Source organism: Microcaecilia unicolor, chromosome 6 (genome assembly GCF_901765095.1).
Source record: "Microcaecilia unicolor chromosome 6, aMicUni1.1, whole genome shotgun sequence".
In the NCBI taxonomy this organism is placed as follows: Eukaryota; Metazoa; Chordata; class Amphibia; order Gymnophiona; family Siphonopidae; genus Microcaecilia; species Microcaecilia unicolor.
In genome coordinates, this window is record NC_044036.1 from 103,704,172 (window position 1) to 103,731,836 (window position 27,665).

General features: G+C 45.8%; 1 protein-coding gene across 1 annotated transcript in view; it reads left to right on the forward strand.

Annotated features, from left to right (window-relative positions):
- The window catches only part of WDR47 (WD repeat domain 47), a 121,902-nt gene that overhangs the window by 3,580 nt on the left and 90,657 nt on the right, over window positions 1-27,665 (forward strand). Inside the window, exons 2-3 of the mRNA XM_030206722.1 lie at window positions 15,385-15,551; window positions 25,469-25,552. Coding sequence (XP_030062582.1) covers window positions 15,394-15,551; window positions 25,469-25,552 — 242 coding nt within the window. The 5' untranslated portion in view covers window positions 15,385-15,393. The remainder of the gene's footprint in view (window positions 1-15,384; window positions 15,552-25,468; window positions 25,553-27,665) is intronic.

Consider the following 27,665-nt stretch of genomic DNA (forward strand, 5'->3'; position numbering starts at 1 on the left):
ATCATTTTGACTTCGAAGGTCTTACGTTCCTGTATTGTTTTAAAGTTCCCTTTCAGCAGTGGCATTCCTTGGGGGGGGGGCGGTGGGTGCGGTCCGCCCTGGGTGCATGCCGCTGGGGGGCGGGGGGGGGGGGTGCCACGCGCCTGTCTGCTCCGCGCTCCCTCTGCCCCGGAACAGGTTACTTCCTGTTCCGGGGCAGAGGGAGCATGGAACGAGCGAAGCAGACAGACGCGTGGCACCCCCCCCCAGCAGGTAACAATGCACCCGGGGGGGGGGAGGTGTGTCCTTTCGCGGGGAGGTGGTGGCCTTTCGCCGGGGGGGGGGGGGGGGCGCATCAACAAATACAAAATAATTAAAATCCAAACATTATACACGCCCTTAATGACTGGGAGTCCAACTAAGTAGTGACAAGAGCTGTACAAACGGGGCATCTTAGCGTTTTCATACCATTAATTTATTAAATCAATCCCAGCTACCCACACAAACAAAGCTAATTGGGAAGATTTTGACAATAAAGAATTTTATAAATATCCTTTAAACAGGCTTTTCAAAACTAAAACCAATTTGCAATTCCTCCATCACCTCGCATACAGAACATTGCTTATCATTTGGGTGTCTCCCTATTAAGGAATCATAATCTAACACTTTGAAAACAAGGATGTAAATTATTACAAAAAAATACTGGCAGATGGACTTGAGAATGTGGTGTACAGTGAAACATTTCCACAATGACAGTAACCTACAGCCCAGAACACTGTCTTACTACACTATTTTGTATCCCTGACATTTAAAAAACAGTTTACCTTTTTCTCAAATGTTAAGATACAGGCACCCTCTTGGGCATTTTGAAGAATAAGAAAGGGGAAAGGGAAATGGGATTTGATATACCGCCTTTCTGAGGTTTTTGCAACTACATTCAAAGTGGTTTACATATATACAGGTACTTATTTTGTACCTGGGGCAATGGAGGGTTAAGTGACTTGCCCAGAGTCACAAGGAGCTGCAGTGGGAATCGAACTCAGTTCCCCAGGATCATAGTCCACTGCACTAACCACTAGGCTACTCCTAGTGGGGAAGAAAGTAGGGAAGGTTTCCTTTCTAGTTCCTGTTTGTTGCCACTGTGTTTATCACAGTTTATAATATTCTTCTTACATGTCCTTTGTAATGTTTTTTTACTATGTAAGCAGCTATGCTTATCACAGTTTAATATTCCTCTCACATGTTCTTTGTAATGCTTTTTTCTTTTACTATGTAAGCCGCATTGAGCCTGCTGTATGTGGGAAAGTGCAGGGTACAAATGTAATAAATAAATAAATAACCTGGAATTCTACTACTACTACTTAACATTTCTAAAGCGCTACTAGGGTTATGCAGCGCTATAGTTTAACAAAGAAGGACAGTCCCTGCTCAAAGGAGCTTACAATCTAATGGACAACATGTGCAGACAGTCAATTGGGGCAGTCTAGATTTCCTGGATAGAGGTAAAATGATTAGGTGCCGAAGGTGACATTGAAGAGATGGGCTTTGAGTAAGGATTTGAAGATGGGCAGGGAGGGGGCTCTGCGTATGGGCTCAGGGAGTTTGTTCCAAGCATAGGGAGAGGCAGGGCATAAAGGGCGGAGTCTGGAGTTGATGATGGTGAAGAAGGGAGCAGAGAGGAGGGATTTGTCCTGTGAGCGGAGTTTCGGGTAGGAAGCACTTATTTGTACCTGGGGCAATGGAGGGTTAAGTGACTTGCCCAGAGTCACAAGTAGCTGCCTGTGCCTGCAGTGGGAATCGAACCCAGTTCACCAGGACCAAAGTCCACCACTATAACCACTAGGCCACTCCTCCACTCATTATTTACAAAAGATTGGGTCTCAACAATTGGTGGGCTATTTGTCTTTTGAACAGATTTGGCTCTCACAGAAAAGTTCAGGTGGAGCTATTGCTAGGTTTTGTAGATTGAGGTTGGAGGGATTCATTGTAGTTACATATACTATATGAAGGATTGGAGGACTTATGATTCTCAATTAATTCTTCTCATATCACAAGGTGAACTGTATAGCTCAGTATCCTCTCAAAAAAAAAAAAGAAATAGTTATAAGGTGCTGTATAGATGGCACTTAACACTGAATAGGCTTAAGGTGTTAATATCCTAATTTTGCAGAGACCTATTGGATGGGATGATTGAAGAAGGGAACACTTTTGTCATTTGTGGTGCAAGTGCCCAAACATTAGAGCATATTGGGATGACTTAAGACACTTGATTGCTGTGGCTACTAAAGTTAGTCTGCTCAGATACAATGATATAATTGTTGGGACTAGAGAGCCACACAGGAATCCCCATGGAATTCCCATGGGTGGCGTTGCCATGGAACTCGTGCAAGAGTGTAGTTGATCTTTGATGGCAGAATGAGGCATGGAATGCACTGAGTAAGGCAATTGGAGCTCCAAAATGAGGTTTAGAATGCCCAGAGAGGAAACTAAAACGCCAAGCTGAGGCTTGGAACACTCATGGTTGAATAGTGAATACTGCCTAAAAAACACAGGAGGCTGTTGTGGTTGGTCAAGAGGAAATGAAGGGCTATGAGTGAGTAACTAATAGCTTTGTCTCCTGCGGTATGGGTGGAGATGGAATGGATCTTAGCAGATATGGTTGGGTATGGGTTAGATTTCATTGGGGATGGGTGAAATTTATGTCCCCATGCAACTATAGTTGGGACTACTGCCTGACACTCTAAAGGGCCCTTTTACAAATGCGTGGTAGGGCTACCATGTGCCAATCGGCCCCACCGCTGGCGTAACGCAGGGACTTGGTGGTAATTCCAAAGTTGGTGCTCGCAGTTTCCCACGGTAGAAAATAATTACCTATTTTCTACTGCAGGGGGTGTTCCTGACAGTATTTGGCAGCACGGCCACGTTAGCGCACGCTGCCTAATTACTGTGAGATCCTTACCACCAAGTAAATAGGAGGCAGTAGGGGCTTACACAGTAATGGCCAGGCGCTATTTATGGACTTAGCGCCTATCCATTATTGTTGAAAATAGAAAATCGGCTTTTTGGCAGACACGCTAAGAGGTGGCCTGAGCATGCAGGAAAATCACCCACTAAAAGTAGTGCGGGCCACTTTTAAGCGTGCCTTTGTAAAGGGCCCCTTATTGCCAAAAAGTGTAAATTGGTTGCTGTGTGCTTAATGGCAACTAGATGTGCAATTGCAGTAAACTGGAGGTAATCAGAAGCTCCAAATGTGGGTTATTGGCAGGCAAGAACAGCAGACAGCAGTAAGCATTTTCATTTATATAATCTGCATGGAATGCCATGGTAATGCTCCCAAGTCTCCAAAAAATTATTTCCAATTATAGCTCCAAAAGTCTAATTCTCTGTTTGAATCAAGTCTCAGCTAGTAGGTGAAGTAGAATGCCAAGGGCCTTTCAAAACACAGCATATTTGTTTCTCCTTATACCTGGTTTAGCATATAAAGGCCCTTAGGCTGATTTGTGTTTGAGTGTGAGACGGTCTACTTTGTTTAAAGGTGGGGAGTTAACTTTCAACCATTTTGTGAGAAAGAAGTTGAACTAATGATGTTATGCAGTTGGTATTTGTTAGGAAATTAAGAGGCTCATTTTCAAAGCACATAGACTTACAAAGTTACATATGTTGTGGTAGTATCAGTTAGGCTTAAAATGATCTACAAAGCAGGATGTGATACCATTAATTTAGGATATGTGGAGGTGGAATGTAGCTCATGTTGTTACAGGAACTTTTTTAAATATACCTCAGTAATTCCACATTTGAATAGGAATGATGATTTACTAAAAAAAATGAGTGGAATTTTTGTGCCAAAGGCAAAAAGTTAGATGTGATCTTTGCTAAATACATAAATCCTATTTTTCACTCTTACATTTATGCTGCAGACCTTTTCATATTGATAGACTATCACTGTTGGTAACAAGGCTCTTATGCGGCAGCTTTTATACTATTAATTTAAAATATGTACATTCTGGATAAAACTAGAACCTTTGTAGTTTACATATTCATACATTCTTTAAAAAAGTATTATAACCTTCAAAGGACTGACTAGTGTTAGGTCTCACTTGCAGGTAAACGGAGCTAAACTGAAATTCAGCTTAGTTTATAATAAGACAGAATCACTTCTTAACTTCAATAACTTCATTGAACAAGTAATAGGAACTGGAAGATGCAAAACTTACTGGATGAAAATAGGAAACAATCTTAGAGCCTGATTAACTAAGCATTCCCCCCTATGGATACAAAATGGTTAAAAAATCTTTTAGTAAATAGGCCTATGGCCTTTTAAATATCAGAAATCTTCAGGGTACATTTGCTGAATTGATCAAAGGCTCTAGAGAAGTAGGCAAGTCAAACAGTATTGTAGACAATACGCTGAAATCTTCTGCCCAGTGTGCAGCAGCGGCCAAAAAAGCAAACAGGATGCTAGGAATTATTAGGAAAGGGATGGTAAATAAGATCGAGAACACTATAATGTTACTTTGACCTCGCCTTGAGTATTACGTACATTTCTTGTTGCCATATCTCAAAAAAGATATAGCTGAATTAGAAAAGGTTCAAAGAAGCGCGACCAAAATGATAAAGGGGTTGGAACTCCTCTCCTGTGAGGAAAGACTAAAGAGGTTAGGGCTCTTCAGCTTGGAAAAGAGACGGCTGAGGGGAGATATTGAAGTCTACAAAATCCTGTGGTGTAGAACGAGTATAAGTGAGTCGATTTTCTAGTCTTTCAAAAAGTACACACAATGAAGTTAAATGGAAATACTTTTAAAACAAATAGGAGGAAATATTTTTGTAGTCAATGAATAGTTAAGCTCTGAAACGCTTTGCCGGAGGATGTAGTAACAGTGGTTAGTGTACCTGGGTTTTAAAAAGGTTTGGACAAGTTCCTGGAGAAAAAGTCCATATTCTTCTATTGAGATGGATGTGGGGAAGCCACTGCTTTCTCTGGGATTGGTAGCATGGAATGTTGGTACTGTTTGGATTTCTACCAGATGCTTGTGATCTGGAGTGGCCTCAGTTGGAAACATGATACTGGGCTAGATAGATCTTTGGTCTGACCCAGTATTGGTATTCTGATGTTCTTAAACTGAACTGTTTGCATTAATGTGCATTATTGCCCTAATGCATGTTTGCCCCTTAACACATATTAAAGGGCAGTAACATATGTTATAATACCATAACACACATTAAAATAAGTTACTGTGGGATATACAATAATAAGGTGCAGTGCATATAAAACATTTCATTATTATGTAAACTGAATAATACATCTTGTGGTGAGCACCACAAGTTGTGTTGTTCCATGAAACATACCATTAGCAAAAAGTAGGAACGTGTAAAATGTAAGTTGCAATCACTGCAGCGGTGATGGGAAATGAAGGAGGAAGTGGCAGATTCCGGACTTGCGGAAGGGAAAAGTAGGGCGCAGTGCTGGAGTGTAGGTGGTGGGAGGGAGGTCAGGATTTGCTGCGGCACACCTGAGAATTCACTGCAGCACACCAGGGTTCTGGAGTGCACAGTTTAGAAACCACTGGCTTAAGCAATTTTTTACTGATGTTTATGGTTCTATGTTATGATATGCCAATGAAGGTAAAGCTTTGAATAACTGTTAACATGGTGCAGTTTACTCCTATTGAAGTGGTATTGACTGCATCATGCTATCTGCAATGCAGTTAATGCAAAGATTATTTTTTGACTGCTTATTAACTGTATAGGAAAATGCTGGAAATGCCTTAACATGCAAGTTTTTAGTATTCATTAATTTTGGCAATTCTACATGTTATCTTCAAAATTTTATTGCAGTTTTATGGGCCTATTTACTAAATAGCTCAAGCAAGCCTTCTGATTCTAAACAAAACAACAACAACAAAAAACTCTATTCCATGATCAAACAAACAACCTTTAAAATTTGCCAGTAAAATAAAGCTGTTCAAGGCTTCCTCTCATTTGCTGCACTGGGAATCGGTATCGCGGCTTTGTAAAAGAGGCCCACAGTGTTGTAAACAACGAGGTTTAATAAGACGAGACAGCAGGAGTGTGCTTGTTGGCCCATTCTGTGGGCTGAAGCCAGTAGTCGAAGCTTGCCTCCATACTGAGTTACCTAAAACAATAGCAAACACTTAATAAATCAATAGCAAATGCTTATTAGAAATAATAGACTGCTCAGTGGAGTAGCCAGACCTGACATTTTGGGTGGGCCCAGAGCTGATATGGGTGGGCACTAGGTGTGAGTAGTGTTTCTTGGGATACTCCTTAATAATGCACTTGATGATGGATTTCTAAGTAAACAGTCTGTGCAACAGCTCTCCTGCATTAACATAAACCACATACCTGGTTCATGGAACACCGACATTTTTAAATATAGTGATTTTATCCCATATCTTAAACTTGACCAAATATGACTGCTATAAGGCAAACATGTCAATGGCACATATCCTTCAAACTTTGCTTTGGAACAAATGCAAATGCCTGATTAAGCTGCATTCATAAAACAGGTAAATTCTGAAACTGACGTTCCCATTTAAAAAGCCAGAGAAGTCAGACTCATATAGATCCCCACATGAACTACATGCACACAGAATCTTTTATGTCGGTCACATGCAGAACAGACCACCCCTTACAAACTGCAGAATAAAACACAAAAAATTAGAAATCACAGAGATGGCAAATTACCCAATTCCAGGCTTGAGATTTGTGCAGTCCTGATTTAAACTTTATAACCCAAATAAGTGTGGGATTTGCAGTGCCTGATTCTGCCCATGGAAATCAGTGCTGCAAGTCCCATAACAATGAGGTGGTCAGAAATGCAGGACTGTCCCAAAATCTCCAGCCTGGAACTGTAGCCTGGCATCAACCCTGCCCTTCCCCCTCTTCCATAGTTTGGCATCAGCTGTGGGAGAATAGGCAGCGACAGCGATCAAAGCAGTGGCATACCTAGGGTAGTTGACACCCAGGCTGGTCATTTTTTAACATCCCCCTCCAAAATTCAGTATCAGGCATACCGAGAATACAAAACACTCAGGACCTATAGAGCAATTCTAGTATACCATAAATAGTCATTTCTACAAGTCACACAAGGAAAAGGAAAGCATCTTAAACACTACAGTGAGCACTAGAACATCAATTCACCTGTTATAAAACGAAACCAGACAGAATAGTAGAGATCGTCGATCCTGCACAGTCAATGCCAACTGAAAGCCATGTTTTTTTCACAAACACAGATACACCCGAATCCACGATAGAATAAGTAATCATAAACTTTCTATTTAGACAAAAATTAAACTGAACCCCCAAGATGCCAGACTCTGCATACAATGCAACGCCACAGAAACAGAAAATGTCCCCTAGTACTGTGCAAAATATAAAGACAGCAGATGTAAATTTGAAAAAAACTAACAAATACCAATCACCACTTTACAAATTAACAAATAGAAGTAAAACAAATATAGAAAATAAAATAATACCTTCCTTGTCATCAAGCAGATGCAGCCATTACAGATGGGTTGTGTCCATCAACCAGCAGAAGGAGATAGAGAGCACACTTTTTTCAGTGCCTCATACCAGCTTGCTCCACTGCCTCTCCTTCAGTAATCTCTATCTCCCCTAGCAGAGTGGTTGTAGCATCTTCGAGCTCCATCAAAAATCTGACTGGAGGTGGCTCCTGGCTTGCCAATTGTTCGGGGTGTTGGAGGCTATAGCAGCTTCACTTTAAAGGCACATAGGTTCGCCCTTTCCCTGCCTTACCCATACCTCTGTGGATGTGGACACATTGCTTAGCTTTCCCTGTCCTTCCCCACCAACAGTGGATGCAGGCACATAGGTTCGCCCTTTCCCTGCCTTTCCCACTCACCTGAGCTTCCGGAGTTTCTATTTACCTCTGCTTTCCTCACAGTGTTAAAAAAAAAAAAAAAGGAACAGAGGTTTTTCCTTGCCTTTTTCTGTGGGACCGGAGCTGTTATACTCGGTCCAGTGAGGTAAGAGTGTTTTCTGACTCCTCCGGGGTGGGCCCGCGATCGGGGCGATTTTGGCGTGAACCGCCATTTTGAATTTTACTGCCGTTTTCGGCGATGGCTGCAGAGAATGTAAAGCGCTGTTCCAAGTGTGGCAAGCGCAGATCAGCAGCGGGGCTCTGTAAATCGTGCTGTACAGACGTTAGAGCCGACCCGAGCATGGCGAGCGACGATTCTTCGCACTCTGAGCTGGCAGCGGACGCCATTTTGAATTTACCACATGGTGCGACCTCCGCTGAGACGGAGAGTCCTGAGCCCGGGGGGAAGCCTTGGAGTAAGGCTGATATGAGAGCTACTAACCTCAGCAGAGATCCGGGTGCCCAGGGTGAGTTTTTCTCCCCTGATTTTGTCTTATTAATGCATAAAGCATACATGCTTAAAAGAGCTCTCCCACAAAGCCCTGCAGGGGCCTCTTCTAATGCCCACCCGGTGGATTCTAGCCTGGGTATGCCCTCTGAGGCGTTATTCCCTGATAATTGGCAGAATATGAAGCGCAGAAGGGCTCATTCCCCTTCAGAGAGTGCTGCACCTCCATCCCCCCCCCCCCCCCCCGGTGGTCGGGCTGTGAGGATTCGGAGGACTCTGGCAGGCCTTCATGGTCTGAGGAGCCAGAGTCTGGTGCAGAAGTGACTCAGGATCTAGACGATCCATCCGCGGTGAGGATTTTCCACCGTAATGAGCTGCCAGCTTTTATTTCTGATACCCTGCAGGCTCTCTCTATTGAGGACCCTGACAGCAGTGGCGTAGCTACGTGGGGCCTGAGGGGGCCCGGGCCCCCGCAGATTCGCCCCTGGCCCCCTGCCGACGACCCCCCTCCCGCCACCAACCCTCCCCCACCATCGCCGCCAGCCCCGCTACCGCATGATTTACCTTGATTGCTGGCGGGGATGCCCAAACCCCGCCAGCCAAGAGTGTTCTTCAGCGCTGGAGTTAGTAAACTCCGGCGCCTTCATTCAAGAAAGTTCGTCTGAAGGATCAGCTGGTTTTGACGCCTTACGTCCTGCACCGTGCAGCCCCGCCAGCAAACAAGGTACTTCATGGGGCGGGCGGCGACGGCGGCCGAGGGTTGGTAGCGGGAGGAGGGGGGAGGGAGTTTAAGAGTGTCGGCGCGATCGAGCGGGGGAAGGGGGGTTGCCGGAGGGGGGGAGGCGGCTTAACAGTGCCCCCCATCTCGGGCTCTGGCCCCCCCTCCTGGCAAGGTCTGGCTACGCCCCTGCCTGACAGTGGCTCAGCCTCCTCTGTGAATCCTAGGATGGCTAGTATCAAAAGTCTGCTCGAGCCTTTCCTTTGCATGACTCCATCCAAGAGCTTATTTCGGCTCAATGGGCTGACCCTGAGGGACCGTTGAAAGTTTCCAGGGCTATGGGGCAATTATACCCTCTGAGTGAGGAGCATATGGCTCGCTTTGCTATGCCTAAAGTGGATGCCCTAGTCACAGCTGTGACAAAGAGAACTACCCTCCCTGTTGAAGGAGGTGTTGCCCTGAAGGATATTCAAGACCGTAGACTGGAATCAGCACTTAAAGGGTCATTTGAACTTGCAGGTCTCACTATTCGGGCGTCTGCATGCAGTTGTTATGCTGCTAGAGCCTGCCTGGCTTGGTTGCAACAGGCAGTGGAACAGCCCGGTGATGGAGCGGAGCCCTTTTCAGATGTGGCTCCGCGGATGGAGTCGGCCTTGTCCTTTCTTGCTGACACCCTTTATGATATTGTCAGAGCTTCGGCTAAACACATGGCAGTAGCAGTGGCGGCTCGCCGTCTTCTTTGGCTACGGCATTGGGCGGCGGACATGGCCTCTAAGCAAAGGTTGGTGAAGTTGCCCTTTCAAGGCCTTCTCCTGTTTGGTGAGGAGTTGGAGAAAATTGTGAAGGGCCTGGGTGAGGCTAAACCCCAGCGCTTTTCCGAAGATAGGCCTCGGCCTTCCTCTAAGGGTGTGGCGATCCACTCCTCTTACAGACCTCGCTTCCATGAAGCTCAAAGGTACCGCCCGGGGCGTTCTGCTGGGATCACTTCTCGTGCCCGTTTTCAGCAGAGGAACTCCTTTCGCTCGGACAAACGTTCCGCAGCCGCTGGCTCAAGGCCTGGAGTTCAGGGGCGACCCTCTCAATGATGGTTCGCCGGCCCTCTCCTCGACTCCTGTCATCGGAGGACGTCTTTCTCTCTTTGCCGAGGAGTGGGCCAACATTTCCTCAGATCAGTGGGTCTTGGACCTGATCAGAGACAGTTACAGAATAGAATTCCACGCCCCTGTAAGAAACGTGTTTGTGGAGTCCCGATGCGGTTCTGCCGCCAAACGGGCGGCGGTAGAGGAGACTTTGCAAGGTCTGATTCAGATAGGGGCAGTGTCCCCGGTACCTCCTGCTGAACACGGTTGCGGCCGCTACTCCATCTACTTTGTGGTGCCGCGAAAAGGAGGGTCTTTTCGCCCTATTCTGGACTTAAAAGAATTAAACAAGTCCCTGAGAGTGCAGCATTTTCACATGGAAACCCTGCGCTCCGTCATTGCGGCGGTACAGCCAGGAGAGTTTCTCACGTCTCCGGACCTGAAAGAAGCTTACTTGCACATTCCAATTTGGCCCCCGCACCAGAAGTTTCTGAGGTTTGCGGTGATGGGAAAGCATTTCCAGTACCGGGCTTTGCCTTTTGGCTCGCCACAGCTCCCCGCACCTTTTCGAAGGTTATGTTGGTAGTAGCTGCCTTTCTAAGGCGAGAGGGTATTCGGGTTCACCCGTACCTGGACGACTGGCTCATTCAAGCAAACTCTGCTGCAGAGAGTCAGCATGTCACAGCCAGCGTGGTCTCAGTACTTCAATCTCTGGGCTGGGTCATCAATTTGGCCAAAAGTCACTTGACCTCCTTGCAGTCTCTAGAATATTTGGGGGCCAGGTTCGACACAGCCTCGGGGTATGTGCACCTACCCGAGCAAAGGCGGTGCAAGCTTCAGAATCAGGTCCGTCTGCTCCTGAGGATGCCCCGCCCGCGAGCTTGGGACATTGTCCAGCTGCTTGGATCGATGACGGCCACCATGGAACTGGTGCCCTGGGCGAGAGCGCACCTGAGACCTCTACAGTATGCTGTACTCCAAAGATGGTCTCCAGTATCTCAGGATTATCAATGCAGACTCTCTTGGCTCCCTGCGGCCCGACTCAGCATGGAGTGGTGGCTCTCAGACAGCATGCTGCGGCGAGGAATGCCGCTGGCGCTCCTCGACGATTGGCTGGTGAAGAACACATCCGAGGCAGGAGCTCTACAGTCCATGCAGATGACTATTCGCCTCCTGGAGCTACTGGGGTTTGTGATAAATTATCCAAAGTCCCATCTTCCCCCAGTACAGAGACTCGAATTCATAGGAGCTCTGCTGGATTCTCGGACGGCTCGTGCCTATCTCCCAGAGACGAGAGCCAGCAACTTGTTGTCCCTCGTCTCTCGGGTGCGAGCGTCCCAGCAGATCACAGCTCGGCAGATGTTGAGATTGTTGGGCCACATGGCCTCCACAGTTCATGTGACTCCCATGGCCCGCCTTCACATGCGATCTGCTCAATGGACCCTAGCTTCCCAGTGGTTTCAGGCTGCTGGGGATCTAGAAGACGTGATCCACCTGTCCACGAGTTTTCTCAAATCCCTGTATTGGTGGACGATTTGGTCCAATTTGACTCTGGGATGTCCTTTCCAAATTCCTCAACCACAAAAAGTGCTGACTACGGATGCGTCTCTCCTGGGGTGGGGAGCTCATGTCGATGGGCTTCACACCCATGGAAGTTTGTCCCTCCAGGAACACGATCTGCAGATCAATCTCCTGGAGTTACGAGCGGTCTGGAACGCTCTGAAGGCTTTCAGAGATCGGCTGTCCCACCAAATTATCCAAATTCAGACAGACAACCAGGTTGCCATGTATTACATCAACAAGCAGGGGGGCACCGGATCTCGCCCCCTGTGTCAGGAAGCCGTCAGCATGTGGCTGTGGGCTCGCCGTCACGGCATGGTGCTCCAAGCCACATATCTGGCAGGCGTAAACAACAGTCTGGCAAACAGGTTGAGCAGGATTATGCAACCTCACGAGTGGTCGCTCAACTCGAGAGTAGTGCGCCAGATCTTCCAGGTGTGGGGCACCCCCTTGGTAGATCTCTTTGCATCTCGAGCCAACCACAAAGTCCCTCAGTTCTGTTCCAGGCTTCAGGCCCACGGCCGACTGGCATCGGATGCCTTACTCCTGGACTGGGGGGAAGGTCTGCTGTATGCTTATCCTCCCATTCCTTTGGTGGGGAAGACTTTGTTGAAACTCAAGCAAGACCGAGGCACCATGATTCTGATTGCTCCCTTTTGGCCGCGTCAGATCTGGTTCCCTCTTCTTCTGGAGTTGTCCTCCGAAGAACCGTGGAGATTGGAGTGTTTTCTGACCCTCATCACCCAGAACGAAGGGGCGCATCTGCATCCCAGCCTCCGGTCTCTGGCTCTCACGGCCTGGATGTTGAGAGCGTAGACTTTTTCTCTTTGGGTCTGTCAGAGGGTGTCTCCCGTATCTTGCTTGCTTCCAGGAAAGATTCCACTAAGAGGAGTTACTTCTTTTTATGGAGGAGGTTTGCCGTCTGGTGTGACAGCAAGGCCCTAGATCCTCGCTCTTGTCCTACACAGACCCTGCTTGACTACCTTCTGCACTTTTCTGAGTCTGGTCTCAAGACCAACTCTGTAAGGGTTCACCTTAGTGCAATCAGTGCATACCATTACCATGTGGAAGGTAAGCCGATCTCAGGACAGCCTTTAGTGGTTCGCTTCATGAGAGGTTTGCTTTTGTCAAAGCCCCCCGTCAAACCTCCTACAGTGTCATGGGATCTCAATGTCGTTCTCATCCAGTTGATGAAACCTCCTTTTGAGCCACTGAACTCCTGCCATCTGAAGTACTTGACCTGGAAGGTCATTTTCTTGGTGGCAGTTACTTCAGCTCGTAGAGTCAGTGAGCTTCAGGCCCTGGTAGCCCAGGCCCCTTACCCCAAATTTCATCACAACAGAGTAGTCCTCCGCACTCACCCTAAGTTCTTGCCGAAGGTTGTGTCGGAGTTCCATCTGAACCAGTCAATTGTCTTGCCAACATTCTTTCCCCGTCCTCATTCCTGCCCTGCTGAACGTCAGCTGCACACATTGGACTGCAAAAGAGCATTGGCCTTCTATCTGGAGCGGACACAGCCCAACAGACAGTCCGCCCAATTGTTTGTTTCTTTTGATCCCAACAGGAGGGGAGTGGCTGTGAGGAAACGCACCATATCCAATTGGCTAGCAGATTGCATTTCCTTCACTTACACCCAGGCTGGGCTGGCTCTTGAGGGTCATGTCACGGCTCACAATGTTAGAGCCATGGCTGCGTCAGTGGCCCACTTGAAGTCAGCCACTATTGAAGAGATCTGCAAAGCTGCGACGTGGTCATCTGTCCACACATTCACATCTCATTACTGCCTGCAGCAGGATACCCGACGCGACAGTCGGTTCGGCCAGTCAGTGCTTCAGAATCTGTTCGGGGTTTAGAATCCAACTCCACCCCCCTAGGCCCATGTTTATTCTGTTCCAGGCTACACTCTCAGTTAGTTGGATAAATTGTTAGGTCAATCTCAGTTATGTCCTCGCCGTTGCGAGGCCCAATTGACCATGTTTGTTGTTTTGAGTGAGCCTGGGGGCTAGGGATACCCCATCAGTGAGAACAAGCAGCCTGCTTGTCCTCGGAGAAAGCGAATGCTACATACCTGTAGAAGGTATTCTCCAAGGACAGCAGGCTGATTGTTCTCACAAACCCGCCTCCCCTTTGGAGTTGTGTCTTTCCTTGTCTTTGTCTTGCTACATATGGGACTGACGAACAAGAGCCGGTTCGGGCGGGAAGACGGCCGCGCATGCGCGGTGCGCATGGGCGCGCGAGGACTAGCAAAGGACTTTGCTAGTGAAGTTTCAGATTGGAGGGGCTGCCGTGGACGTCACCCATCAGTGAGAACAATCAGCCTGCTGTCCTCGGTGAATACCTTCTACAGGTATGTAGCATTCGCCTTTTGAGTTGAGAAACACTGTTGCCAGTATTGCGTCCTGCCTTTTGGCTTTGCATCAGCTCCCAGAGTATTCACAAAATGTCTCATAGTAGTCACATCACTACGCAGGCTGGGAGTTCTTGTGCTTTCCTACATAGTTAATTGCCTTGTAAAGAGCCCATCAAAGGAGGAGCTCAGGAATCAATGTGCAGAACTTTGGGTGCTAGAGCTAATAGGGTTCATCATCAATTGCCTCAAGTCCCATGTCCTTCCAGTACAGCAAATTACATTCATAGAAGCCTTGCTAGACATAGTTTGGGCTTGACCTTTTCTCCCAGAACAGCAAGTGAAGTCTTTGGTCTCTATAACACTGCAAGTTCATCAGAGATACTCAGATACACAATTGTCATACACTTCCTGACCCATATATTGCTTGCCACTTTACTGAGACATTTTAAAGTCTGCCAGTAGAGAAAGCTTGTGAACAATGACATATTTCTCCTAATTGTGTACATTTCATCCTGCTCTGTTGTTGTTGGAGGGTGTGTTTTATTGTCTGTATTGTTGTTTCTTCTCTTTAATTTTCTGCATTGGAGAGGCAGGGGTGTTTAAGTTGCTATCCTCCTAGTGTGCAACCTAATCTCATGAGCCAGAGGAACTAGACTGAGTATGTTATAACCTAGGAAGGAAAGCTACTATTATTGGTGGTATTAGGCCATTGCAGCTGCACATATTACTGGGAGTGCATTTGTAGCTGTTAAGGTTGTTCTAGTTTCCAGCAATAAACTTCATTTTGGGATGACATTTCAAATTCATCCTAGCTGCCAATTCTGTAAGCTGTTTATTTTTTTTAAAAAATGTATACCCTGCAACATCCTATGTTAAGATGATACAATCAGAGAAGGAGTGAGGTACAAATGATGAATCCAAGTGGGTAAAACTTTAGTACACTTTATTGCAAGGACTCAACAAGGCTGTGTTTCGGTGATGATACCTCATCAGGAGTTCATCAACCTTCAAACTTGTCTTTGAGAATGCCGGCAGCAACAGCAATTAGAGTCCTTGCAATAAAGTGTAGTACTGATTTACCCACTTGGATTTGTCATTTGTACTTCACTCCATCTCTCTGACTGTATCACCCCATGAAGTTCCTGGGTGCTCCTCTTTGTTCCTAAAATGATACAATCTGCATTATAGGCTTATAACAGTGTGTTGGATTCTATTTTGTGTCTTTGACACATTGCTAGCAAATTTAAAAGCTTGTAAATTACTATCAGCAAGTTTTGGATGTTGTAGATACCATGATAATCTAGTTTGAAAGTTACTGATGTTAAAATTGATTTTCTTTTTCTTTTGAAGGTTATCAACATGACAGCCGAAGAAACAATTAATGTGAAAGAGGTTGAAATAACCAAAATCATTTTAGATTTCCTGAATTCAAAGAAACTTCATATCAGCATGCTGGCTCTAGAAAAGGAAAGTGGCGTCATCAATGGGTTGTTCTCGGATGACATGCTTTTCCTAAGGTTGGTAGTCAGTTATATGGAGTCTCAACTAAGTTTTTTATGTATGACTATTGACTGTACAGTGAAACCTCGGTTTTCGTCGATAATTCGTTCGAAAATTATCGACGAAATCCGAAACCGACGAAAACCGAGGCACCATAGTAGCGTGAGCAGTCTTCATGTAATCCTGGCCCCTATCTCTCAACGCTGCCTGTACGCAAGGAGTTCCTCTCAACGCGAAGGCGGGGTTTTGTTTGCGTGTATGCAAAGTGAAGGAGTGTCGGAAGTTCCCCGGATGTTGTATACTCGTCCCAGCCCTTGCTATATACAGTATATAGAAATTATTGAGATAACGCCGACGAAATCCGAGACAAAAATTTTGCGAAACAAATCGACGATAACCGAAAACGACAAAATCCGAAGTCGACGAAAACCGAGGTTTCACTGTATCTATTTAATGAGGTTATTCCTTTAAATTGAATAAAAATGACTTTAGAATAAATGCCATTGTTTAGAAAGTAATACCTTTTCAGAGATGCTTGGTCCTTTCTCCAGCTCCACCATCTTGAAAAATGATGATTTCTGACCTCTAGCTGTCTGTTGGAACTGCTTCTTTATTTGGCAGTGTTGAAAGTAAATTCTGAAAAGCAAAATTCAATCTACAAGTGGTCAGTGAAACTGGTCTTCTAATTTGGAATTGCATAAGGTATCCTGTTAACAAGGTGGGAGACTAGTGGAGATATCTCTCTCCTTTTAAGTCTCCCCAAATCTAGTAGTGCAAATGGTTACATTTATAGTTCTGAAACCACAGATGAGGTAATGAATCAGTTCTATTTATGGACAGCAAAAATACAAAGGACAGGGGTCTTTGAGCGGTAGGCAGGATACAGATGGTTTTAGTAAATATTGTCTAATACATGATATTTTCTCAGCTATTGATAAGGAAACTATAACAATTACTGATGGCTTGTTATTTAAACTAAACATCCTATTTACAGCTTGGGGACAGTAGGAGAAAAACAGTTTTCAATATTAATTCTTGAAATAGAGATAAACACCTTGTTCAGGTCTGTTCTCCTTCCTCCATCCTGGGGTCTCACACTAGTCAAATACAGGCCAATTTCCTAATGCATTTTCTTAACAACTCACTGAAGGCAATTTCTTACAATTTTAAGTAGAGGAGTGTGGTAGCCATGTTAGTCCACTCTTAAAGTTATCAATAGAAATCAAACAAAATAAAACATGGAAAAGAAAATAAGATGATACCTTTTTTATTGGACATAACTTAATACATTTCTTGATTAGCTTTCGAAGGTTGCACTTCTTCGTCAGATCGGAAATAAGCAAATGTGCTAGCTGACAGTGTATATAAGTGAAAACATTCAAGCATTTCTATGACAGTCTGACAGGGTGGGAGGATGGGGGTGGGTAGGAGGTATGCATGGGGACATCAAAGCATATCATTGATATTCTAACAGGATGGGTCTGGATAGGTGAGGGGTGATCAACAGAGAAATACAGCTTTATGGTTTGTAATGGGCTAGGAACCCCAGATCCTTGTTAAGTCCTTTCTGTTGGGTGTTAAAATATTCAATCGGGTGTTAAAATATTCAATCATTCTGACTTCAAAGGTCTTACGTTCTTGTATGGTTTTAAAGTTACCTTTCAGGATTCTCACTGTGAAGTCACTGGTACAGTATCCTGGTCCTGTAAAATGCTGACCAACAGGGGTGGGAGCCCTACTGGCACCAGTATTGTTCATGTGATGTCTATGTAAATTGAATCTTGTCTTAAGCATCTGGCCTGTTTCTCCAATATAGCATCCTTCGTTACATTTTTTACACTGAATGATATCAAAGCCCACCTCTTCAATATTGCTTTCGGCACCTAACCTTTATACCTTTATACCTTTCATGTAATCATGAATGCCCCAAATTGACTACCCCTACTTGACTGACTCTACATTTGTCCATTAGATTGTAAGCTCTCTGAGCAGGGATTGTCCTTCTGTGTTAAAATTGTACAGCGCTTCGTAACCCTGGTAGCGCTTTAGAAATGTTAAGTAGTAGTAGTAGTAAGTGCTCAAAAACCACAAATTAACAGAAACACAGTACAGATTGATATTATTGACTTAACTAGTAAAAAAGGCCCGTTTCTGACACAAATGAAACGGGCGCTAGCAAGGTTTTCCTCGGAGTGTGTATGTTTGGGAGAGTGTATGTGAGAGTGACTGTGTGAGAGAGAGAGTGAAAGTGTGAGTGTGTGAGAATGAGAGTGTGTGCAAGTGCGTATGTGAGACACAGTGTGAGAGAGAGTGTGTGTGTGCGAGAGAGTATGTGTGAGACACAGATTCTCTGTGAGAGTGAGTGTATGAGACCAAGTGAGGGTGTGAGTGACTGTGTGACACATAGAGAGTGAATGTGATACCGTGTGAGACAGAGTGTGTGAGAGTGAGAGTCAGAAAGACATTGTATGTGAGAGAGAGAGTGTGTGTGTGACAGAGATACCTCCCTTCCTGTGTCTCTGTGGTGTCAGACCCCCCCCCCCCCCCCGTCTCTGGTGTCTGAGATTGCCGCCACTGCACCCAAGCAATTGGTGTGCTGGAGGAGGGGGAGGGGGGATGTGTTGGGGGGGATTCAGGTTAGAAGGAGAGGGGTGCGGGGGGTTCAGGAAGCGCTACCAGATGCGAGTGAGAGAGTGAGTGTGTGTGTATGTGTGGGGGGGGGGTTCAGGAAGCGATGCCAGATGACAGAGTGAGTGAGTGTGTGTGTGGGGGGGGGGGGAGGGCAGGGGGTTCAGGAAGCGGTGCCAGATGAGAGAGAGAGTGAGTGTGTGTGTGTATGGGGTTTCAGGAAGCACTGCGAGAAGAGAGAGAGTGAGAGTGTGTGTGGGGGGGGGTTCAGGAAGTGCTGCCAGATGAGTGTGTGTGTATGGGGTTTCAGGAAGTGCTGCCAGATGAGTGAGAGTGTGTGTGTGTATGGGGTTTCAGGAAGCGCTGCCAGATGAGAGAGAGTGTGTGTGTGTTGTGTGGGTATGTTGTCAGCTTGGAAGAAGAGGGGTGTGGGGGTTCAGGAAGTGCTGCCAGATGAGTGAGTGAGTGTGTGTGGGGGGGCTGGTTTATCAAGCATTGCCAGATGAGAGTGAGTGTGTGTGGTTGGGGGCGTGGGTTCAGGAAGCACTGGCAGAAGAGTGAGAGTGTGTGTGTGTGTGGGGGGGGGAGGGTTCAGGAAGCAGGGCCAAATGAGAGTGTGTGTGTGTGTGTGGGGGGGGGGGTTTTAGGAACGACTGCCAGATTAGTGAGTGTGTGGGGGGGGGGCAGGGGTTTCAGGAAGCGCTGCCAGATGAGAGACAGTGAGTGTCTGTGTGTATGTGTACGGGGTTTCAGGAAGCGCTGGCAGATGAGAGAGAGAGAGTGTGGGGGGGGAGGGGGGTTCAGGAAGCGCTGGCAGATGAGTGAGAAAGAGTGTGTGTGTGGAGGTGTGTGTGTGTTGGGAGTTTCAGCTTGGAAGAAGAGGGGTGTGTGGGGGGGGGGGTCTGGAAGTGCTGCGAGATGAGTGAGTGAGTGTGTGGGGGGGCGGTTTATCAAGTGTTTCCACATGAGTGTGTGTGTGTGTGGTGGGGGGGGGGTTGCCACATGAGTGAGTGAGTGTGTGTGTGGGGGGCAGGGATTTCAGGAAGCGCTGCCAGATGAGAGAGAAGAGAGTGTGTGTGTGTGTTGGGGGGGGGGGGGGGCGTTGAGGAAGTGTGGCCAAATGAGAGTGAGTGTGTGTGGGGTCAGGAACCACAGCCAGATGAGTGAGTTGGGTGGGGGCAGGGGTTTCAGGAAGCGCTGGCAGATGACAGTGTGTGTGTGTTGGGGGGGGCGTTGAGGAAGTGTGGCCAAATGAGAGTGAGTAAGTGTGTGTGGGGGGAGGGGTGAGGAAGCGCTGCCAGATGAGAGTGTGTGTGTGTTGTATGGTTCAGTTTTGTGGGGGGGGGGGAGGGGAAGGAAGGAAGGATCGATCGATCGATCGATCGATCCTTCCTGCTTTTAAGAAGAAGGAATGAAGCGCCTCCTCCACGCGATGCCCCCCCTCCCGCCGCCATCGCACCCACCGTCGTGTAGTTTTGCTGGCGGGGGACCCAAAATCCTGCCAGCAGAAGTCCTGTGTTGTGTGTGCTGAGTCTAACTGCAGCGATCTTCGGCATTGCTAGCCTGTGCAGGCTAGCAACGGCGAAGATGACGCCGTAGTCAGCAGACAGGACTTGTGCGGGCGGGGTTTCGGGTCCCCCGCCGGCAAAGCAACGCGAAGGTGGGTGGCTTAGGAGGGGGTTGTTGCGGAGGGATGTTGGACCTCCTTCTTTTGACCTGCAGCTTTGGGGGGGGCAGGTCGGGGTGGGGGGGCGGGTCTACCATTCTGTGGGCGGGGCTTATACTTTTTGAGCTTTGGTGCGCGGGGGGGGGTGGGGTGTTGGATGTCGGAACAGTGGCCTCCGGAGTCATTTGGACTCCGGAGCTTTGGAGGTGGTTTCCCTTTCCGCAGGTGAGTCGGCAGGGGGAGGAGCGTGTTTCCCTACTCCTCCTCCCCCTGCGTGGGTGCGATATGTTTCTTTAGTTTACTTTTTTTTTTCCGCCCTCGACATCATGACGTTTGATGCGAGGGCGGGGCACGGGTCAGTGGGGTGGCTTCACCACCATGAATCCACGAACCGTTCTGGGAGTCTGAGTGACTTCAGTGACGTCAGTGTCCTCAGAATGTTGAGGGTGCGTTTATTATAGTAGATTATATTATGTTGTATAACACACACCAAATATGCCACCACTAACTTACCCCCTCTGGTGGAGTCAAAGAGCCATCTATTCAAAATATGTATTTATTTTTATTTAAATCAACATCAGTAATAGGAATAGCACTCAAAATCTGGCTGAGGTTTGGATCTAAGCTTCCACAGTCAGCCAGCGATCATAGTGATATCATACAGCTATTGTGGGAAGTGACTTAGCATGGATGAAGGTAGGACACAATCTCACAAAAATGTGACTGCTGGATAACAGAGCAAGTTCATAGTAGGTAGCATTAAACTGTGAAATGCTGAACAACATTGAAAGTTAGGATTTCAACAGCACAAAAGAGGGTATATTGTAACAGCTAGCTACATTATCTCAACTTCTGGAACAAAATACAGAATGACAAATGCAGTCTCTTCTTTAGAACAGTCTCTGTATTTATTTGTTACATTTGTATCCCACATTTTCCCACCTATTTGTAGACTCAATGTGGCTTACATAGTGCCGGAGAGCTGTTTGTAGTCTCCGGAGTAAACAAATACAAGGTGATGTTGTGGTAGGATAAGGTTCATGTGGTAGGACCACATAAAGGAATCGTACAATGGGAGAGTTGTGTAATGACCATTACGAATTTTAGTGTTGTGTTGCAGAGAACAGGCATTTATATTGGGTCGGTAGGGTATGCCTTTTTAAACAGGTGGGTTTTATGTGTTTTTCTGAAGTGTAAGTGGTCGTATGTAGTTTTCAAGTCTTTTGGTAGTGCGTTCCACAGTTGTGCGCTGATGTAGGAAAAACTGGATGCGTAAGTTGATTTGTATTTGAGTCCTTTGCAGCTTGGGTAGTGGAGATTTAGGTACGTTTGTGTAGATTCGGATGTGTTTCTAGTTAGTAGGTTGATCATGTCTGTCATGTATCTTCCATGCATCAGTTTTTTAAATGTGCTCAGTTGCTTGTTAGTGGAGAGACAGGATATCATAAATGGGCATTTCTTTCTGTAGGGCAAAAATTCCTAGAGCCCTGAGTTATTACATGTCCCTAAAATGTTATTGTTCCCAAGCAGAAGTAAAGTTTCTTTCAGTTATTTTTAGACCAGCAATAAAACATTCCTACACATCTCATTTCATTTCTTTCAGAGGTGAAAGGGATTAGAAACATGCTCACTCACCAAATTATCCTCCTCCGTCATTCTCTGTCTGTTTTTTTTTGTTTGTTTTTTTCAGGTGTCACACCTAGTCAGGTCAATTCCACATCTTCTTCAAAAACAATGAGTAATGGGTTTACCAGGAGACAATGCAAGTCTTCCGAGGTGCACTATGATCTCCATACAGTCAGTTTGACAGTTGGCAGCCAGTCTGACATTTGGTGGTGTAATCTAAACTTGGCTGTTTTTCCTATGGGGTGGCTGTAATTCTAGGCTCACTTATTTCCTTTGCCTCCAGTTTTTACCTCAAAAACAACTCAGTCAAGTTTAGCATTTGTGTACAGCCTACTGTCATTGAGGCCCAGATGCATCAACCAAACGTTAAAAAATAAGAATCGTAAAAGTGCTTAACGATTTAAAAAAAAACGAGGCATGCACTACAAAAACACTCCAGAAATGTTCGGATCGGTATTGCAAAGTAGGATGTATCACAGAATCGTTAAACCTGTCGTTAATCAGCGCCTAAAGCATGCACAGAGCAGCCCAAGCGTTATGCTGGCTGCTCTGCGCATGCCACAAAGGCCTAGCTGTCAAAACAAAAAACCCCCCCCCCCACAAACATGTGTGTTTCGGGAGGGGGCAAAGGCACTTGTCATGAGCGTCCTGTATGGACACCTTGCCCCCCCCCCACCCCGCACGAAAAATCTCCAATTTTAGCAGCCCCGGGCCGGCCCTCCTCCCTTCCTGTATTCTCCCACACTAGCTCCGCCTCCTGCCATGCTCCGGTCCCGTGCCCCGCCCCCGCCGCCCCCCCTTTGGTCGTGGCTGCCGCTCCCCCCGTCCAACGACCCCCCCCTTTGCCTTACCGGCCCGTGCAGCGCCTCTCACCTCTGCTGCACGGGCAAGAGCAGCTGATCGGCGAGTCAGAAGGCCTCCTCAGACGTCCCTTCTTTCTTCCTGGGCCCGCCCTCCTCTGACGTAGGTAAACTACGTCAGAGGAGGGCGGGCCCAGGAAGAAAGAAGGGACGTCTGAGGAGGCCTTCTGACTCGCCGGGACCGGAGCATGGCAGGAGGCGGAGCTAGTGTGGGAGAATACAGGAAGAGAGGAGGGCCGGCCCGGGGCTGCTAAAATTGGAGATTTTTCGTGCGGGGGGGGGGGGGGGGAAGCGGGGAGCAGCGGGGGGGGGGGGGGCAAGGCGTCCATACAGGACGCTCATGACGAGTGCTTTTGCCCCCTCCCGATCCTTTTTTTTTTTTTTTCCTTTTTTGGTGCTGAGGGAGAGGGGAGCAGCGGCGACCTGGGGCGTCAATAAAGGACGCCCCTGACGCGTTTTCGCCCCCCCCCCCCAGTTATTTTTTTTATTGGATTTTGTTAACTTCTAGCAGACAGACAGCCCTAACGAGAGGTACAGACTCTCGTTAGATTTCACGGTGTTCTCCTGCGTTAAACGAATCGGAAAAGGTTAGTGCATGTCATTTCAATGGGATTTGTAGAAGAATTGCTCATCTGCATTCAGTTTTCGTTAGCTGCTACTGTCATCGGAAAATAGGCTTTAGTGCATGGAAAGGATAGGAAATTCTTCCTTGAGGGCTCATTTAACGATGAAAAACGTTTAGTGCATCTGGGCCTTAGTCTGTGCTGCAGGCTGATGGGCTATAACTGTATTTATCATTTTCCTTCCTTTTACAGTGGCAGGTTACAGCAGTAATCTTTTTTTTTTTAATTCTATTTTTATTAAGCTTTTTAACAAACATAATTTCACCTTTATGAATGATAATACACAAATTGGAAATCACACTTAAACATATAATAAACTAATAAGTTTCAACAAATTATCGACCTCAATATTAAGAAATCAGATCAAGATGTAAGATTACTTAAATAATCCAAAGGAAATAATTATGTATTAATAACTTTACCCATGAAGCACATGCCCTGGATTCTTCACTCAAAAGCTGTTAAACAGTGTACATATGGGACTATACCACCACCTGAACTCCTTCTCTACTAAGCAGAAATTCCTCCAGTTGTTTGGGGTCAAAAAACTGAAATTGTTTAGATTGAAATACAATTCTGCAAACACAGGGAAATTTCAATAGGAAACTAGCTCCTATCGCCACAGTTCTTGGGCGCAGGGTCAAAAATGCCTTGCGCCTCTTTTGAGTCTCTCTTGATAAGTCTGGGTAAATCCTTATTTTTGACCCCCAAAACATAGAATCTAAATGTCTCAGAGAAAGTCTCAAAACTGCATTCCTATCCATCTCTAATGCAAAAGAGACTAATAAAGTTGCTCTTTTGGTAATGACCTCCAAAGAGGACTCCAAAAAGGTTGTCAGGTTCATCGCTTCTCCACCTTGAGGCAACTTTGATTCAGTTTGCAAATAATAAGCTCTAGTTATTGGTGGTAGTGAGTTGTCTGACATACCCAGTATTTCAACAAGATATTTCTTAACCATTTGTACCGGAGTAACCAATGGTGAACTTGGAAAATTTATTAGTCTCAAATTCAAGCGTTTAGACTGATTTTCAAGATATTCCAACCGCCTTTGAGTAAAATTCTTATCCTTTATCAAAGTTTGTCCCACAAGTTCCATTTTTTGAGTTCTTTCCGTAAGAGATTTTACTGCGGCAGTTTGAAATTCAGTCAGTTGCAATAGGGATAAAGCAGTTTCTGACAAAGTTTTAATGGTTACAGCATTCTTAGTAATTGCAGCTTGTTAAGAGGTGTGGGCAGTAAAGGTCAAGTCCTATAGTGACTCTAGCGTCACTACGGCTGGTTTTTTCATTTTCTCCAGATTCAACTCAGGAAGGGGTGCTTTAGCAGCGTTTTCCAGGATACTCACAGTCTGTAACGACAGCGTAGGAGCAGAAATCACCTCTGGAGCTTTCAGGCTGCCCGCACTCCGTTCTCCCTCGGTCTCCCGACGGATCCCTTCCTGTTCGGTCTGTGATCCACTTCGGGTCAGAACGTCAGGACTCATCAGTAGACATTCACTTCCCGGTTGTGGAGGAGCCGCACGTTCGACGGGGCTAAGGGAAGCCCCGTCTACACTGTCGGCCAATGTCACAGCGTTAGCCTCAGCTACAGGAGTGGAAGCTTGTCCAGGACCTGGCGCGATTCCAAAATCCTCTATTTTTGCCTGGCGAAGTTGGCTTGACCCGTCAGGGAGAGGGAATCTCCTTGACCTTGCCTCTCCTTTTCCCCATCTAGAGGGTCAGGTAAGGAGCGAACTTGCTTGGTGTTTAGGGAGAAGAGTGGGTTGCGTCTAGTTGTGCTTCTCACACAGCCGCCATCTTGAATGAAAAAAAAAATAAAAAATCTACAGCAGTAATCTTATCTGATGTCTGTTATCTCAATTACAAATTTTTTTTTTAGCAAACTTTTGAAGTTCAGCTTACAGTCCATCTACAAACACCATTACAAGCTCAGGGGCAGATGCACTAAAAGCATCGTTAAAGCCCTTCCCTTACCGATTTCTTAGCGAATCGGTAAGAAACGGGCATGCATCAAGGAAATTGCATGCAAATGAGCTGGTCACTGCTAGCTCATTTGCATGGGATTTCCTTCCAAGCCAATTGGCCAGCTGCTGTGATACAATTGCCATTAGCAGTATGTCATATTTAACAAGCACACATTTTTTAGTCGCAGTACTTGTTACGTTTTACTCAAAAGTATAATATTAGGCACTTTTTTACTTTTACTTCAGTACATTTTTAATGCAATTTTCATTGTACTTTTTACTTTTACTTAAGTAACAAAATATGCATTTATTTTTACTTTAACCCTTTTGTGTCCAATATTCCCGTAATAAGCCATATGGGAACAGATTGATGGGAACATTGAACAGTAAGGTTAACTTAATTACTTTGACCTAGTACTTTAAATAACACTGCTATCTTATTTAGAATCCTGGCTAGTGAGGTGACCTATTTTGAATATATTAGTTGCATATTGAAGCCTGATATTTGTGAAACTTGTGTAACAGAGTTGTTTTTAGTTAAACAAGATGATTTTTATTTTTGCTTAGGCAACTGATATTAGATGGTCAATGGGACGAAGTCTTACAATTTATTCAGCCTCTTGAATGCATGGAAAAGTTTGACAAGAAAAGGTAATATACAGTGGTGAAATGATTTTATCTGCACCCCATCTCCTACATGACCTCTTACTATTGAACAGCTATTCTAATATCTTAGAGGTTGTTGGCCCCAGTATATACGAACTGCTTTATTATGGGGGTCTTTTACTAAAGCTTAGCTTGAGTTATTTGCAGCAGGGCCCATGGGAATAAAATGTTCTCTGCTGCAGCTATCCCGAGCTGAGCTTTCGTAAATGACCCCCTTTGTGCATTATTCATCCTTTTAGTACAAGGTCTAATCCATTTTCTCAATATTAAGGACTCTTGTGAAGCAGGTCACTTTTTTTTAATAACAATCTTACAAGCAATTTATTTATGTAAATTTGCCACTATACATTCAAGAAACATTTACTTGAATGAAAGTAAAACAAGGTGATTTCTGAATGGTGTATGGGCACTATCAGTGAGACACTTCATCACATATTCAAGCTAAGTGTATTCAAATTATATGCATGGAACACTTGCAGCAAGTGGCGGGGGGCATACCAGCACTCATCCGTTCCTTTTCTTTTGTGCCTGAATATAAATCTTGCTAAAATGTCTTGCACAAAAAGTTTTTGCAAGGCTCATATTTAGGCGCAGAAGAACAGCGTTTTCATCACCACAGTCTGCCACTTCAACGCATGACACCTCACCACTGCAGTCATTTCATCACGTGACACTTCATCAAGCGTTCGAACTAAATGCATTCAGATTATATGTGCACAAAACTTACAGTGGAGGGGAGGGAGTGTAATGGTAATTGTAGCTTCTTTGTTTGCATGTCCAGGAAGTGCCAGCACACACTGACACTTGTTCTTTTACACCTAACTATGAACCTCGCTAGAAGCTGTGCACCCCTTATTCTCTCTCATATTTTATCTACACAGTTCTCCAACATGCTACCACACTTCTCCCGCTCACCTTGTTTTCATCCTCCCCAACCCAACTGTGATGTGCTAAGTAATTGCCTACCGGTGATGAACTGTCATGGTTTTCACCTTTCGTCACCTTTGTATGCAAGTTTTTCATGAAATATCACCAAATTAGGTAAATTAGATCTGGTTCCCTCTTCTTTTGGAGTTATCCTCTGAAGAACCGTGGAAATCGGCGTGCTTTCCGACCCTTATCATTCAGAACAAGGGCTCTCTTCTAAATCCCAACCTCCAGTCTTCTGGCCTGGATGTTGAGAGCCTAGAATTTGTTTCCCTGTCTCTTCCTGAGTGTGTCTCCTAGGTCTTGCTGGCTTCCAGGAAAGATTCCACCAAGAGGTGTTACTCTTTAAAATGGAGGAGGTTTGCCATCTAGTTTGCCTTAGATTGTATTTCATGCCCTACACAGACCCTGCTTGAATACCTTCTACAGCTTGCCGAGTCTGGTCTTAAGACCAACTCCGTAAGGGTTTACCTCAGTGCAGTTAGTGCTTAACGTCAACATGTAGAGGGTAAGTCTATCTCTGGACAGCCTCTAGTTCGCTTTATGAGAGGTTTGCTTTTGTCAAAGCCCCCTGTCAATTTCCGCTTGTGTCATGGGACCTCAACATCATCCTCATTCATCTGATGAAAGCTCCTTTTGAACTACTAGATTCCTGTCATCTGAAGTACTTGACCTGGATGGTTATTTTTTTGATGTCTGTTACTTTAGCTCACAGGGTTAGTGAGCTTCAGGCCTTAGTGGTGGATGCACCTTACACTAAGTTTCATCACAACAGAGTATTCTCCGCATACACCCTAAGTTCCTGCTTAAGGTTGTGTCAGACTTCCATCTGAACCAGTCTATTGTCTTGCCAACATTCTTTCCCCAACCTAATGCCCATCCTGGCAAGAGTACCTTGCACACATTGGACTGCAAGCGAGCATTGGTCTTTTACTTGGAGCGGACTAAGCCCCACAGACAGTCCATCCAACTTTTTGTTAATTTTGATTCCAACAGGATGAGGGTCACCATTGGGAAATACACAATCTCTAATTTGTTTCACTTATGCCCATGCTGGGTTGATCCTAAAGGATCATGTCAAGGTTTACAATGTTGGAGCCATGGCTGCGTCAGTAGCCCACTTGCAGTCAGCTTCCATTGAAGAAATTTGCAAGGCTACAACATGGTCTTC